This window comes from Clarias gariepinus, chromosome 24 (assembly GCF_024256425.1).
Source record: "Clarias gariepinus isolate MV-2021 ecotype Netherlands chromosome 24, CGAR_prim_01v2, whole genome shotgun sequence".
Classification (NCBI taxonomy): domain Eukaryota; kingdom Metazoa; phylum Chordata; class Actinopteri; order Siluriformes; family Clariidae; genus Clarias; species Clarias gariepinus.
In genome coordinates, this window is record NC_071123.1 from 5443472 (window position 1) to 5461333 (window position 17862).

Below are 17862 nucleotides of genomic sequence, written 5' to 3' on the forward strand. Positions count from 1 at the left end.
AATAAAAACACAGGTATGTGCCATTTGTGTCATTTGAATTTCAAAACAATCAATGCAATTTACATTGGTGAGGCCCTGTAGAGATTGTTTCGGTGGGGTGTTTTGCTTTTAAGTGATATGTCAAAGACGAATTACTTCTCTGGTATTTAAATTCGGCTTTGCAAAATGTACAGATTACTTTTGTTTTATCCACAGGACCATCCGGCAGAGTTTTATACTGAAACTTTCAGTCTAAAAGTCCTTCCTTGGTCTTATCCATACTACTTTGCACGTTGAACACACGTCGGCCACAATAGAAAAAAAAAAAAACTGCAACCGCGTTAATTGCGTTAATTTTTTTTAATGCGTTAAATATTTCAAATTAATCGCATGCGTTAATGCACTAATTTTGACAGCACTGATATATATATATCGCAATATTCGCAGTCATGGATTTTGGTTTGTGTTTAATATTTTTGGGACCATGAAATATTCTCATGAGTAACTTAAAAAAAAAACTAAAGGAAACAAACAAAACAAAGGACAGTCCTAGGATTTTTTTAAATGGCATTAATTATTGCCACCTAAATTCCTTATTTGCGCTATACCTTATATCAACAGCTAGAAGACTTGATTTGAGTTTGAAAAAAAAAAAATTAAGTGTACAGTTGAGTCATTAAATTAATGCATCCTTACAAGAAAAAAAAAAAAAAATTAACAGCAGAAATACAATTATTTATTTATTTATTTATTTATTTATTTATTGTGTGTAGTGCTTTTAGCATATCGTCATTATCCCAAAGCAACGATGTAAACTGCATAAAATACTACATTTAATAGTTCAATATCGCAGTTTAACCCACGAACGAAATATGTGTGAAAATAATTTTTACTGTATGTGTGAAATTTTTTTTTTTTTTTTTTATTAAACCATGTAGCTCTACTGTAGTTCTGTAGTTTCAAACAACAAAAGGTGTCCAGGAGAAAGAAGTCACTATTTGATAAAAATGTGGAAACCAAAAAAATAGATAAATACAGTAATAAGTGAAATAAATAAACAAACAAACAAACAAATAAGTTAAAATGTTGCTTTCTGAATATGAATTTAAATTCACTAATGACTTTAAAGTCCATTCTTCGTTCACAGTTTTTGCTTCGTGGCACCACTGATGTTTGTCCAAAAAAAAAAAAAAGGAAAAAAAAAAAGTCCACTCTTTTATCAATATTAACGACAGGGACAAGGATTTATTTGCTAAGCTTACCCCATACTGTCCAGTTTCCAGGTCGGTCATGGCCCAAAGGCTGAAGTCTGTAAACCTGGCGTTGTTTTTATCGGTACTAATGAGGCCGGTCACTCCTGAAACACAGATCACACCCTCTCAGTGTGGAAAGTGGCAATTTATTCTGAACTTTTCTTAAAAAGAAAAAAAAAAAAAGCATCCTGATTCGAAAGGTACATTTCAGAAAGTGCATAAAAAAGTGCTTAAAAAAAATTGAGTTAAATCCTATAAGTTAAAACCGAATAATCATTTATAGGCTGGTTACGTTTTGTTTCATTAAGCCATCATCTGTCAAAATAAGCTGGCAAAATGCATCAGTTACTGGCGCGTCAAAGTCAAATTGTTCCTTTAATGGACAGTTTCCCCTCTCGGATGCTGATTTCTGACAGGAAATACGACCGCTAAGCTATCTCTCCAGCCTGACCCTGTGCTCGGTATTATGCCTGGCTCCAGTCCGCTTCTGGCACGAAGCGAGTCGGAGAAAGCTCATGTCTCAACTCTACTGCTATGACAAGTTTCGGCAGATGGGTTTGGAGTATTAGAAACACATTTTCGATGCTGGCCCGAGACAGGCTCTCACATCTCAATCACAAATCTCTATACACATCGTCTCCCTCTCTCCCTCTCTCTCCCTCTCTCTCTCTGCACCAGCCATTGCATGTTGCATTGTTCGCAATCGCTCAATTCTAACCCGCCAGGGTAATTGAAAACGGACGTACCCCAAATCCTGCGGTTCTGCATCCTTGCGATGACACCGACACCATCGTTCTGAGACTCTCCGGCCTCTAAAGCCTCACTGAGGGCCTTCGCGTAGAGCATAAAGCCGTCATGGAAACAGCCGGCAATGAAATCCATCTGAAACAGGAAGGAAAAAAAAACTAAAATAACAACAACAACAACAAAAATTTGTCTTACATTCCGGGTTTGCATGCCGTGTCAAAATGACTAGTATACGGTAATGATTTGGAGGACGGAGTCAGGTTACGGAGAATTCCTGACTAGGTTCATTCCCAAACGCGAGATATTTTTTTCAAATGTATTTGCATGCCTCGAGGCCATATTTTCAGCACGAACCGTTCTTGGGTTTCAGCCTCTTTGTCTGCTATATTTATCCCCGAGCACAGCTGATTCCGGAAAATGAGCCTGACACGAGGAAGCCAGACTCTTGTTTCCACGGTTTGTAGGTGTCATATCTGATCAGCGACTGCATGCGGCGGCTGGAGAAAGAGCAGCACGCTTCGCCGAGCGCTACAGAAAAACACGGCGGACCTCCAACGGCCTTCACATGTCTAGACTTGGACCCGACTTCCAATCGATTACGCTCATCCTGCGCCGCTTCCCGGCAATTCCAAGGTCACCGGGTGAAAATCAACACGGAACAGCGGCTCAGATTTGCTTCTTTGTTTATTTACCGCTGTTTTGATTAACCCGGGGAATTTAAAGATCGCGTGCACTTACCAAAGACGGTTCCAACTGAATGTTAAAGTCCTGCGTGGTTCTCTTGTGGAGTTCAGTGCGGAAAGCTGTGTACTCCGGATTGTCTGGCTCCCGGTACGTTATAACGAAGACAGACTAGAAATGGAAAGACAGCTCACGTTAAACAAAAGCAGCGCCAGCGAGATGAAATACGGAAATGTTCCAGCGTTAAAGTTAGCTATAAATGATAAAAAATTTTTTAAAAAGCACAAGGTGTCAAACATTAATAAATTTAAACGTTAAACGTAAGTGTTCCTCTCACAGCGTTCTCCTGTTTATGGGTCACAGTTTATTCCTCTTCCAAATACTTCCTTTTTTTTTTTGTTTTAATCATTTTCTGTATCTATCGGTTTCTTTTTATCATTTTCAGTATATACTGTATATATATTATTAATTTGTTAATTCTTTTCTTTTCTGCTTCCTTGCTATAATATTTTTTTTCTTTTGTTCTTTCTTTTTCTGCTATTCTCATTCATTAGTTTGCTGTCTTTTTAGTTTTTTGCTCTCTTCTTCTTCTTTCATTTTTCTTCTTTCTTTCTTTTTCTTTTATTCTTGCTCTCCATCTTTCTTTCTAACTCCTTTTTTCCTCCCTTTCTTGTTCTTTCTAGGTCTTCCTTTTCCTGCTCTCTTCTTCTTCTTTCATTTTTCTTCTTTCTTTCTTTTCTTTCATTCTTGCTCTCCATCTTTCTTTCTAACTCCTTTTTTTCTCCCTTTCACCTTCCTTTTCCTTTCATCAATTTACTGTTTCTTTTCTTTCTCTTATGTTCTCAGTCTCCCTTTCTCTTTACTTTCTATTTCACATTTTTTCATCTGTTTTCTCATTTTCTAAACGTTTTCTTTCTCTCTTTCCTTCTTTCTTTTTTTGTTGAAATTTTTCCATTTCCACGTCTTCATCTGTTTATTGTCTTTTATCCCTTTTTCATTTTTCCTGTATTTGTGCATTCTCAAACCCCTTTTTTCTTACTTGACTTTAATTTTCACCACTTTTCCTTTCTTTCCCTCACCCTTAGTACCATCACTTTTTACTCAGGTGTGCCACTACACACACACACACAAAAAGGTGTTGTATTTTATGAAAACTGTTACATATTTGACCCCATTAGCTCCGCCCACTCAAACATCTGACAGTTCACCCGGAATGACCCGAGTAAGCAGTCATTAACAGGTTCATAAAGGTGTACCTGAAACAGCTTGACCGGATCCTTCCACTGTTCGGCTGAGCTCTGCCACGGCCGGTGCATTTCGTCGCCGAGGCTTTCACCAAACGCGTCCAGGTAGAAGATGGCATAGTCTTCTGGGTTCTTCACCTCCTCCTCAAAGCTGTGCATGATTTTAAAGAAGGTCTCAAGAGGTCCGCAGATGTACACGACTGGAGGAAGACGAGAAGCGTCGGACAGTGAGGACACAGAACTCCTGGACTACTTCATTCATTTTTTTTTTTTTTGCAATTGCATAAAACAAAATGTTAATATATTTAGTTTTAGAATTTCTGTCTTCTGTCTAGGGCGTTCAAGTCAAACCGGAAGTTTCTAATGAATGAAGGCGTAAAACTGATTGCCATTTACAAAAGACTTTAAGCGCAAGTGCTTCAAAAAGGCTGTACATCCAAAAAGCCTACTGCAGTTGTTTCTGTGAACATTTATCGAGTGAAACACCTGATCCTTGAAAAATGACGGGTCTGAAAACATCTGTCTGTTTAAACTGTACACACAATCATTCACATCACAGAAACTCGTCTGGGTGTTATTGCCACATCCCCCGTACTGTCCTGACCTCTCTCCTAGTGATTTCCACATGTTTGTGGTGGAGAAAACGTTCCACCTTGATAGTATCCAAGCACCAATGAAACACTGGGATAAGTCCAATAGTGAGGCAGGGGATTATATAGAGAAATCCAGGGAACTTTTATACTCGTAACTGTGCTGAATCTTATTATTCTGCGGAATCAAAAATCCTGGTTTGACTTGAACGCTCCACATTTAATTTAAGATTTGAGGTACCCCAACATTGGGTTATCACCATCAAACCGAGACAATTTAAGCGTACGTCCAAAGTTCAAAATGGGTCAAAACAAGAAGCAGGTCACATATGCGTGCACTGGGGATTTTCCCCCCGCTATTGGATTTATAGGCATTATTTCCATTAATGGGCTGGGCTCCCAGTTAGCAGCTATTTCTATTTTTTTAAAGCCAGGCCCCAGTCCACCCTTAAACCCGAAAGCCTCCAGTCTATGCAGGCTGACTCACGCCAAGTCGTCCCGCTGTCTCCTGGACGTCCACCAAGACAAATTCACAAAGAAAGGCAAGGTAAACCTTCGCAAGAATGAATGGAGATGGTTCACTTATTGTCAATTAAACACACATGCCCACAATGCAATTCAGGCTTAAAAGCTGAACTTCATTGTTTGTGTGTGCGTGCATGCATGTGTGTGTGTGCATGTGAGAGAAAGAGACAGAGAGAAAGAGAGACTCTTTTCCTAATGGAATTCTTGGACTGCGCAGTTGGACGCACATGCAGACATGCACACAGGCACATACACACCCACTGAAAGTAAAAAAAAAAAAACAACAACAACATGGCTTCGTTTCACACCTTCTCCTATTTAACATTTGCTTTCAAAATGCTTAAAAGCATGACATCGTATCATTTTTGGGAAGGTTTCATTCAACACAATGACCGAGAACAAAATTACCATAAATATCTGGAAGCATTTCCCTTAAAGAAGTGAGTCAATGTTTCTTGAAGGTAATCCAGCAGGCGAGAAAAAAACAACAAAAAAAAACAAAAAAAAAAAAACAGCTGTGACAATATAAGCTTTGGGGTCAAGCCTGTTTTCGGCAGACAGAAATGAATGGAATGCCAGCACCAGAAAAGCTGAACAAGCCCTGACAGTCATTACCTCGCCATGACCCAGAGATATTACAGCAACGTTAAGTATTACACTTTATAAATACACTTTACAATAGGATTTGTGTGAGAAAATTTCAGCTCTCTTATGTTTTTAATAAAAAAACGATTACTTGGGGTCTAAGTCATTCATTGTGGGTTACAACTCCAGAGCAGCGCTCTTGCACCAACTGGATTGTGATCACTCTGAATAAAACGTCCACCAAATTAATAAACATTATTGACTTAGACTTTTAATCTATATATATATATATATATATATATATATATATATATATATATATATACACACAGCACACTGCCAGTTAAAAAGTTTCTGATGTTTATTATACTTTATACTAAATCACACCAGTTGTATGTTGTAGTAGTATATCTAATATACTACATTCTGCAAGCGACCTTATATTATATTATATTATATTATATTATATTATATATTTTTAAATCTAAAAAGGTCAGAAGGGGCTTTGCTTAAGGGCCCAACAGCAGCAACTTGGGATCGAACCGGGGACCTTCAGATCAGTAGTCTAACTTATTGGTACCCAATAAGTACCATGGCATTCACAAAAGTGTTGTGAAACACACCAGAGTACTACCATGAAGTGCCAAAATTCCTATCCCAGTACTATAAAGTCTGATAATGCCTTCCATGGTAATGTCTGAAGTACCACAGTAATACTACAGTACATTGTTAAGTACAAAAGTTTAGAACACTAAACTATAGTACAAACTGTAGTAAAAATTATTATGGATATGGTGAAGATCTCTGCTAATATATGGAAACGTCAACTTTTTGGATGGAGTCTTCTATGACATAACTTGCCGTATAGAGGAATTTCTGCTTTGAGGTTTCTTAATAAAATGAAAAGCCTAAATCACTTTCTTTTCAAGAAGTTAGAGAACTATATGATATAACCAACAAGATAAGAGAAAGTATCAGCCAGCGTCAACCATAATCAAATAAACTATATCGTTTAACATAATCTTCGATAAAAAGTGGCGTAAAACACTTCAGCATAATTGGAAAATAATCATCCATAGGGTGGTAACATCTGATCGTTTTCCTATAGCAGCTCTCCGAAAGTGTTTTATTCCTTGTGATAATTATACACTGCTTTCGTCCCTAACCACACAAAACACTACGGAATAACAATTAAGTGAGGAAGTGAAATCTTTGTGGAACTTATTAAATGCTGGTTTACAGATCCTAGACTCGAGATGATTGCTTTATTAAATGCCGACACGCTTAGGTGGAGGATAAATCAGCTAATCCTGTGCATAGAACACTCGAAGACAGTGTTAAGAATAAGTGTAATACATTTAATATGTGGAGATTGTGGAAAAGATTAGTCCATTTTTTTTAAGTAGATTAGATTAGGTTAAATGACATTAGATTAAGTTAGATTAGATTAAAAAACTCATTCAAATTAAGTAATTTGTTGATGATTAAATATAATTCTGATGTATTTATTAGACTGGATTTTTCTATAATGTATGGTATTTAAAATGAGGTCATTTAAACAAGAAAGAAGTGGCGTACACAGTTTGTGGTAGTGTAGGTAGAGTAGTAATTTTGGAAGTTACATAATAAAAGGGTCTCAATGTTAGAAACAGTACAGTTGAGTGTTGTTTATCTGTTTAGCTGGAGGTAAGTCATGCAGAAGAACCCACAGAACGTCAACATTTCACTCTGGGCCTAGTGCAAAGGTTTGCATTTCCCAGGGCTTTTAAGTAGGAATAAAACTGTATTTCTTTTTTCTGTTCGCCCGAAAAAATACGGATTAAAAACAACACTATACATGTGCCATGACCATGACCACTTCTATCCCTCATAAGAAAGAGCTAAAATTGAGTTCAAACTCAGATTGCACAAGGAATGGATAAATATTACAGTTAACGGGATCAAGAGGTCATTCCGAGAATATATGAAAGGTTGTAGGAAGTCGTAAAAGCAAAACGTGGAAAGAGGATTTATTATTGGGTGTTTATGTAGAGAGCAAACCTTCACTATCTGGTCAATTTTTACGACTTATGTTCATATTTTATACTGAAGGAACCTCTGGGAAAATGAGTGCACTATATGCCTTAATGTAATTTAAATGTACAGTGGTACAGCAGCATATGAACCGCTGTACCAATGGGGTGTACCAATGGGGTGTGTGTGCATTTTCGGCTTATGAGCGAACAGACTGAGCTGAACCGCACCAAACGCTGGGTAAGTTGCATGTACGTCCGAGAGCCATTTAAAACCTGTTTGCCTTAGTGTGAAGCCAAGCAAAGCTAGTTGACAGTTTTTTTTGTGTGTGTTTTTTTCTTATTTTGTGCAGGATTTAGTAAAGACATTTCACCAAGAATAGTAGCAAGGACAGTAGCAAGAAGAGGGGTAACTCAGGCATTGGACAACATTTCGGACAAGCCCAGGTTCAACCACCAAGTTGCCACTGCCTTGAGCAAGGCCCTTAACCCTCAACTGCTCAGATGTATAATGAGATAAAAATGTAAGTCGCTCTGGATAAGGGCATCTGCCAAATGCCTAAATGTAAAAGGGAGCCACTTAAGATAGGTTTAATGTCTATTTATATCATGTTTTGATTGTTTTTATATGCAAAAATGTGATTATAGCATTAGATATTGGTTATATTGGTAATATTGGTTCTAATTTGGTTGGCTGGAACGGATGATCTGCATTTACATTATTTCCTTTGGGAAAATGCGTTTCGCAATACGAAATTTCGCCTTAAGAACTCGGCTCCGGAAATCCGTATGCCGAGCTACTGCTGTATCTGGTGGTTCACTTCGTCCAAGGGAAGGCGCAAACTTTCTCATAGTTGCTTTATTAAGTTCCTGGCTGTTCTTTTAATATTAATGTACTGTATATAGGCTAATAATGTTTCACTACAATCCAGCCAGCTTTACAACAATTTCTACACACATACGCAAACACACAATATATAAAATCGCTTCACACACACGCACGCGCACACACACACACACACACACACACACACACACACACACATAAACCTTTATCAGTTTTAGACTAAAAATAAGATATTTGCAAGTCATTACCACAGGATTTGTTATGCTAATCACTGAGCTGAAAGCAGACTTAGCATTACGACAACTGCAAGCTATTAGCCATAAAAAAAATGTAAATAAATTAAAACGCTCATGTTTTTTAACTGGACTAGTTAAAAGTAGAAAAAAAAACACAGCACAATGGGGCTGTTATAAAACACAAGTCTGCTCTTGACTAAATATTATCAGAAAATCAGTTTGCGGCGATGCTATCACCGCTGTGCTAATTGCGTATGTTTTGGCATTTAAACAGGCTACAAGGAACAGACTGAGAGAGATACAGTGGGTTCCTTACTTAAAGCTTCTCTGGGAGGAGAAAATTAAGGAGCATAAGAAAGAGAGAGAGAGAGAGAGAGAGAGAGAGAGAGAGAGAAAGAAAATTTCTTCCATTTTCATCAAATTAGGTCACAATTCGTTATACATTGTGACCTAAAATGAATGAACAATCTTGGAAAATAAACATTTTATTAGCAAGTAAATTTTATTTTAAAGACTAGCTTAAAAAGCCTTATAAATACAGTATATCTATATTTACAAACACTTTAAAAATACTCTACAGTATATACACTTTGTATAGTTTGATTTGAAGCACTTACTGTAAACACTTTATATAATGCTAATATGCACCATAAAACATATAAAAGACTAAAAAATCTATATAATAATAATAATAATAATAATAAAGAATTGAGTATAGAAATATATATATCCTTCTTTTGTGATTTTATGTGAAATGATTTTATATACCATATATACTTTATGGATACATATACCATATATATGCTATATACTGTACTCTGGCTCTACATGAAGCAAATTTTGTCATCTGGGATATACCCATAAATGATAAGAAAAAAAAATGTGAAATGATTAAATAACCACTGAAAACATTTCTTCTGGGTTATCATTGAAAAAAAAAAAAAAAAAAAGTCCTGCAGTAATAGACAAGGATCTTTTCTAAGCTGACACATGAAGAGATGCTGGCCTTTGCACTGGTAATAATGAGCACACTGCAGCAGGAACAGCAGAAGATTTCTTGGTTTAAAAATAGACATATCAGTGTAGGCTTTTGAAAAACATACTGTCCTTTTTCCGCCCAGCACTTTATGGAAGCAAAAGCCTTTCGAGGACGACTAGCCAAAAAAAATGGCCAGGAATCGAGGACGAGAGACCGGCCATGCGGAATGCCGTGCTGATCTCATGTTAAATGAGGGTGCTATAAAAGGTTGACATAGATGCATGTTTCCATGGCAGTGAGAACAGCTCATGCCTACACACTCAACTGGAATCGCTATGTAAGATTTAAAATTATTATAATAATTATGTATATAATACCACAAATGCTTTCTAGGGCATTAATAATAATAACCTGTCAGATCATGCACTCCTGGTACTAAGAGCACAATTACTGTATACACTGGAATTAATATTCTGACACTGGTTCCTGGATAATGAGGTTTCATGTTAAAATATGATATACTACAATGCTTGGTGAATTCCCAAATTTGTTAGAAAGTGCTGATTGATGTTCTATAACATTAATCTATAGTTCATAAGATGGGCTTACTATGTATCAATACACCCATTCTGACAGGGTTTGTTTCTATAGCAACGACTAATCCATGGGACTTGTATGGCAGAAACGCAGCATGAACATAAAAAAAAGGAAACATATAGGGAAAGTTCTCCGAGATATATAGGAGAACTTTCCTCCATGTAACAAATCTGTTCTGTTGCCTTGTTAAAGAAAAGCTAGGCTGGAGAGAAAACAAATGTTTCAAATGTTCGACATATACAGTAGTACCGTGCAAACCTCTTAACCGACTTCTTTCATATTAAATGAAATTATACAAACAAGAACAAATGTTTTACTGCAACAGGCTGCAAAACCTCATTTCTCCTCTCGTCTATTCCAACCAGTCAGCAGTCAGCATTACCAATATACTAACCATTTTATAATGTCAATAATTATCAGTAATCTCATCATCTGTCATAATCTGCACCTTTCTCACTGGTTCATGCCCTAAAGTTAGATTTTTTTATTTATTTAATGATTTATAGGTCGCTGTGTGGCTTAACCAACAACAACAAAAAAAAATCCCAAAACTTCAGGAAGGCTAGAGATCTATTCCTTAATGCCTGGCTATTTGGAAGCATAATATGAATAGGAATGAATAGGAATAAGGGGTGACTCAGGACTTTTGCACAATTCTGTACAACATAACTATGAAAAAATAAAAAGATGGTATTTTATATATATACAAAGAAAGAAAGAAAGAAAGAAAAATGCTGTGGTATAAGATGACTAAAATACTTCAGAATCATAACTCTACAAATCTGGGCCTCATTACACCATTGTGTCATTAATTAACCTGCTATAACTGCATCCTCTGTTGTGTTTTATTACATCTCCTATTCTGTAATTACAGTAAAAAAAAAAAATTATAAGTAATGACAGTGTAAGTTAGAAGCCTGGGGCCTTTTTCTTTAGCGTTTAAGGGGTTAAATGATCTCTATTTAAAGATGGGTCAATTAAGTCTCATAAATGTTTACTTCTAAAAATTGTCAGTTTGCACTTGTACAGTTTCCATGAGGATTCGCGTGCTTACTGTCGCTTTTCTTACATATTTGGACAAAAGTCCTGATCTTTGATACCACTTATTAAATGGCATGGGTTGCTTAAGGATTCTTTAGATAGGCAGAATGTTCTCATCTCCCTAAAGAGGTTCTACTTGGAACCCTAACTGATGCAGGATTGTCCAAAGTAGCTCCAGTGGTTCTCACAAGTGATTATGGACCTAATCTTAGGTTTGCACTTTTAAAAATTTGCACTAGAAAAATATTACTAATTTACTTGACTTTTAAATTGGATTCTGGGAAAGAAATGAATAAATGTAAAGGTAAAGAAGTAAACATATATGGATACATTATCCAGATTAAATAATGTGTTCCGAAAGAATATAAATAGGAGGTGCGCTAGGGTTTTAGAAGATTACTAGTTTGGTTATACAGTACAAACTAATAATAATATGCAAATCAAAGCTGGGACTTTTAATTGTCTAGAATAACAGAATGCGGTTATAATATAAAAACTACACTAATGCACCTATCTCAGTGTTGTACCAGCGCTTGGATACTGTTAAGGTAGAAATTTTCCTCAGTACACCAAAGCCATGATTGGACTGCCTGAATTACATCCAAAATGATGGCCTCCCAGGAACTCCTTTAATGACCCAAACATATGGAAATGGCTTGTCAGGACTGTATGGGGGATGTGGCAATAACTCCCAGGCGTGTTCCTGAACTGGGCAAGTGGTGTTAGAGAATGATTGTGTGTACAGTTCCCACAGACAGAATCGTCTCTTATGCAAGTCGGCAACATTTTCTATTTTCAAGGATCAGGCGCTTCACGCGCTGAAGATTCATGGGAAATGTTTGCACCATTCAGATGTTTGGCTGCGGATAACAGCCTCATTACCGTTATGTGCTTAAAGACTTTAAATGTCAATCGGTTTTACTCCTTCATTCAGTAGAAAGTCTCTGTTTGAAATAATAATAATAATAAAGCAGAAATATGAAAACAGTCCCACCCACGTATCTTGTTGATAGAGATGATTTTGAGGAACATCATGAGAACACCATGCTCACAGTGCCACGCCCACTTCAGATTTCAACCCAAATACAGACATTCTATTATTAATTTCTTTGAAAAGCATTATTATAACCAATGATGACCTTTGCCTTCAAGCAATCATTGCTGTATAATAGGTTGCTGATGAAACACACCTCTCTCTCTCTCTCTCTTTTTCTATAAATATATATATATATATATATATACACACATACATACATACACATACTGTATATATATATATACAGCACCTCTTATTCGCTTCTACATATACAATGGCAAGTTGTTTCTTGCATGTCGGTGTAATTAAGCTTTGACTTTGGCCCAAACTAAAAAATTTTAAAAAATCAAAGATAACCATCTGAAAACGGGTTACTGAGCTGTGCATTTTCAGGTCATGGAATTAAGTTCAAAAGGTGAGTAAACCTGTTTTGAAATATATATAAAAAGAAAAGCTGTGAAATTACAAAAATAATAACTGGGGACTGAGATAGAACACACTAAGCCTTTATCTTCCGATCAACTTCTGCTGTTCTGCTGATGTTCTGATATAATCTTTTTTTTTAATACGCATGAGGTGACCGCTATTGTACCGTATATGCTACACTCTACACTACAGAAAAAAAAAGTGAGATAAGCCAAGCAAAATGTTATCTACAGCAATAATCATTATGTTTAAACCTATTCTGTTGCACACGTGCTTGCATGTTTAAAAAAAAAAAACTTTTTTTTTTTAAAGTTCAATTGAAAATAATTCATAATCAGTAGTATATGACACTGAAACTCGTATGTATGTAAAAAAAATAATAATTATAATAATAATAAGTTCCTAAAAATGAAATACGCAGATGGTGGAAAGCGGCCAGGATTCTGGTGGCTCCCAAAACAAAGCCTCATTGTGGTCTAATTTAACATAATTGAGCGGGGAAATGTGGATAGTGAGTGGGAGAAACATAAGCGGTAATACGTCTGCATGAGTAATACGCTTAAAAACAATCGCTTTTTAAGAAAACGAAATTTCACACAACCTCCAGGGTATGCGTTTTTTTTTTTCTCTCCCCTAGCTGCAGTATTAATTATGTTTCACCTGGGAAAGTCAATGCAGCATCCTTGAGGTTTATTTAAGGTACTAATTCGACCTTAAGCACCTAAAACGGGTTTTAACCGTGCATTAAGGGTTAAATTAACTGTGCATTAAGGCAGAAAGATAAATCTTTTAATGAGTACAATGATTGTGTTCATTAAAAAAAATAATGCATATACTGCTTTATAGAAATGACTATAAATAGACTCCTACAGTCATGCTGTTTTTAAACTACAACCTTGATCATTAAAAGGAAGTGTATTTATGTGTCTGAGATATGGCATTAGATATTTTAATGCCATAAACAAAAAATACTGAATACATAGTACCATCAGGCACACCTTCAAGCAGTGGTACCTTTTGCACCTTAAATACGTACTGTATGGTTTACCTAGAAGAGTGCATATAGTGTATCATTTAGTGCTTCTACTATAGGAGCATGCTATTGATTTTTTTTTTTCTTTTAATGCATGGTACTATGCATTTAAAAATTGGATTTCTTTGACTTTCTACCTTTGGTGGAAATGTATCAACCACCATCCTGGAAATGTGGAAATACTGTATCGTCTGTTTAAAAAATAACTTTTCAGAGTACAACTTTAAAGGTACACTGTGTCACTCTTTCCAGGTAAAAGATAAACAGGGTCCAGAGGATGAAAGAAAGTGACCTTGATGTCCTCATGCCAGCCACGAGCATTAGTACAGGTCAGTACCCCCTATACTATTTAGTGTGCACAGCAGTGGCAAGCCTTAGAAAAGGGTAAGTACCCTTTCTTTAGAGCGTGCACCTCACGTCAGTTCCCTTTATTCTAAGGGTGCATGTCGATGATATTCATTAGTACAGATCAAGCATGAGCATGCACTGTAATGACAAGCTTTAGAAAAGGGCGAGTACTCTTTCTTTTGAGTGTGCACCTCATGTTGATACCCTTAATTCTCATTTGCATGAGAAATATTAATACAGATCGAGTCTTTATCTTTCTGAGCATGCACCTCAGTGAAAAGCATTGGTGCAGGTACTGTAAGTACCCTCTCTTAAGTATAAGTACAGTTTAGTAGCATTTCTTTTTTTTTTTTTTTTTACGTGCGCACCTCAGTGGAAAGTATTAGTACAGATCAATTCCTCATTCTTCTGAGGGTGCAGCTCTTGTTAGTATCATTTTTTTCAAGAGTGTATGTGTTTTTCTTTGAGAGCTCACCTCAATGACGAGCATTAGTCCAGGTAAGTACCCTCTCTTATGAGCATGCACCTCTTCTGAGCCTTAAAAAAGGCTAATACCTTTTCTTCTCAGAGGGCACATCAGATTAGTACAGTTTCTTCTGAGAGTGCACCTCATGTTGGTACCCTTTCTTCTGAGAGTGCACATCAGGTTAGTACCCTTTGTTCTGAGAGACACCCCAGGTTAGTGCCCTTTGTTCTGAGAGTGCACATCATAGTACCTTTTGTTCCAAGAGTGCATATCACTTTAAGTACTCTTTCTTCTGAGAGTGCACATCAGGTTAGTACCTTTTGTTCTGAAACTGTACAACAGGTTCGTACCGTTTGTTCTCTTAGTTCACATCAGCTTAGTACTCTTTCTTTTAAAAGTGCCCATCAGGTTAGTACCCTTTGTTCTAAGAGTGCACCCAGGTTAGTACTCTTTGTTCTGAGAGTGCACATCAGGTTAGTGCCTTTTGTACCGAGAGTGCATATCACTTTAGTACTCTTTCATCTGAGAATGCACATCAGGTTAGTACCCTTAGTACTGAGAGTGCACACAGGTTAGTAACTTTTGTTCTTAGGGTGTACATCAGTTTAGTACCTTTTGCACATTAGATTAGTACCTTTTGTTCTGAGAGTGAACATTAGTTTAGTACCCTTTGTTCTGAGAGTGCACATCAGTTTAGTACCTTTTGCACATTAGATTAGTACCTTTTGTTCTGAGAGTGCACATCTTGTTAGTGCCCGTTGTTCTGAGAGTGCACATCAGGTTAGTACCTTTTGTACCGAGAGTGCATATCACTTTAGCACTCTTTCATCTGAGAATGCACATCAGGTTAGTACCCTTAGTACTGAGAGTGCACACAGGTTAGTAACTTTCGTTCTTGGGGTGTACATCAGTTTAGTACCTTTTGCACATTAGATTAGTACCTTTTGTTCTGAGAGTGAACATTAGTTTAGTACCCTTTGTTCTGAGAGTGCACATTAGTTTAGTACCTTTTGCACATTAGATTAGTACCTTTTGTTCTGAGAGTGCACATCAGTTTAGTACCCTTTGTTCTGAGAGTGCACATCAGTTTAGTACCTTTTGCACATTAGATTAGTACCTTTTGTTCTGAGAGTGCACATCTTGTTAGTACCCTTTGTTCTGAGAGTGCACATCAGTTTAGTACCCTTTGTTCTGAGAGTGAACATCAGTTTAGTACCCTTTGTTCTGAGAGTGAACATCAGTTTAGTACCTTTTGTTCTGGGAGTAAACATCAGTTTAGTACCTTTTGTTCTGAGAGTGCACATCTTGTTAGTACCCTTTTTCTCAGTGCCCAGGTAAGTACCCTGCGTCCCGAGTACCCTTTCCCCTAATCAGACCAGGGCTGAGACTTACTTCTTCCGTTCGCCTTGACAGAGGTGACGATGTCCTTGTAGTTGGAGTCCTCCTCGTCGTATGGAAACGCCTCCACGGTGATGTTCTCGTCGCGCAGGTTGAGGAAGATGCCCTCGGAGAGGAAGAAGTGCGGCCGGTCGTCCTGCTTCAGGTCGTGGAAGATCATGACCGCGCGCCGCGTCCAGTTGAACTGCGCGTGCAGCGCGTTGACGAAGTCCCCGAGCTTGGTGGTCGTGGGTCCGGTGCGGAAGATCGTCCGGAACTCCTCGGTGATGTCGAAGCCGTAGGCGAGTCCACCGGCGGTGATGAGCGGCAGCTTCCAGTGCGACGCGAACCTGCCCACGGAGGCCACGGAGTAGACGCAGCCCGGGCCGATGAACGCGTCCGGCTTGTTGTAGAGCTTCGTGTCCACGGCGATGATCTGCGCCTTGTTCTCGGAGCACGAGCCCGTCGAGTCCTCCACGCTGAAGTTGAGCAGCTTTATCCCGCGCGCGCCGAGCACTCCGCTGCGCAGCACGGACTCGCGCGCCATGCGTATCGCCGGCAGCACGCGCGGCGATGCCCACGGGTATTTCGCGTTGTCCGGGAGCAGCACGGCCACGGTGATGTTACCACCTGCATCCGCCTTGCACCGGGCCAGGACGCAGCAAAGAAACAGGACGAGGACACAGTGCACGGGATGCGCTTTATGTCCCATCTGACAAATAATAATAATATAAATAATAATAATAAAATATAAAGGCACACAAATCCGATAAAAAGATTGAACTAAAAAAAAAAATCCAATGCGTTATATAAAAACAAAAACTCCTACATGAAAGGTTTCCTTTCCCGCGTCAAATCGTGGTGCGCAGTGCAGATGACAATTCTTCCAAAAGTTAGTGTTGGTTTTTTCCTTTTCCTCGCTGCTTCCTCACACCGCCGCTCTCTCTGATCATATTCATCCAAGTGACCAAGTTGCAGTGAGTGCGCTTCTACTCACTCTCAGCACAGCCCCTACACGTCATGTTAATAACCTGTTATAGCCATTACAACAGCGCCATCTGCCGGTCAGGTAAAGTAAAATACCGTATCATGTGTCCTGGAGCCTATCCCTGGGAGTTCAAAGGGAAGGGGGCACACTGGGTGAGGTGCGTGCGAACCAAGCATAGTGCACAGGTGCACACACATTTGAACTCTCTTTGGACTGAGAAAACCCTCAGAAAGACCAATGTGAGAAAGACCAAGCATGGTGACTCACGCAGACCCGAGGCGAGAATCAAACCCTTCACCCTGTAGGTGCAAGGTGACTGTGCTAACCACTACGCCACCGTGCCATCTCGCTGTGATATTACAAACAAAATTGTATGAAGGCAATACAATGACAAAGCTAAAAAGATTGTTTGTAAGTGCCAATTTTTTGTCTGTAAATGCCATGACTACAGGTTTACCATGTAAACAAAATGCATTAGACAATCATCAGACATCAAATGAACATTCCAGAACATCAAAGAAATTTTAATAATACACAAATATTACCAGAGTGGGCGGAACAGTGGCGTAGTGGTTAACACTGTCCCCATGCACCTCCAGGTTCCAGGTTCGATTCCCGCCTCTAGTCTATGTGCATTTTTTTCCTTTTGTAAAAGGTGCATGGCTTGCAGCTTTATGACAAAAATGAAAGCATTGCTTAAGATTGATTTTAGCTAATCTGTGCATAGAGTATCAAAATCAAATAGTGTGTAAAGCGCTCATGCACACATACCTGTACAATTTGGAAATGTAAATTAGCGTAATCTGCATGTGTTTGGCTGTGGAAGAAACATTCAAATGACGCACATTGACAGATCCCAGGGACTCAAACCC

At 38.1% G+C, this 17862-nt stretch overlaps 1 protein-coding gene across 2 annotated transcripts in view; it reads right to left on the reverse strand.

The window, feature by feature from the left end:
• The window catches only part of npr2 (natriuretic peptide receptor 2), a 53279-nt gene extending 36306 nt beyond the window's left edge, over positions 1-16973 (reverse strand). Inside the window, exons 1-6 of one of the 2 annotated variants that reach the window (XM_053485342.1) lie at positions 16832-16971; positions 16018-16714; positions 3917-4104; positions 2718-2831; positions 1979-2114; positions 1242-1336 (exon numbers count right to left, since the gene is read on the reverse strand). In XM_053485342.1, coding sequence (XP_053341317.1) covers positions 1242-1336; positions 1979-2114; positions 2718-2831; positions 3917-4104; positions 16018-16714 — 1230 coding nt within the window. In that variant the 5' untranslated portion in view covers positions 16832-16971. Of the gene's footprint in view, positions 1-1241; positions 1337-1978; positions 2115-2717; positions 2832-3916; positions 4105-16017 lie in introns of both variants that reach the window. The other variant, XM_053485341.1, reaches the window with a different exon arrangement.
• Between the last annotated feature and the right edge of the window lie 889 nt (positions 16974-17862).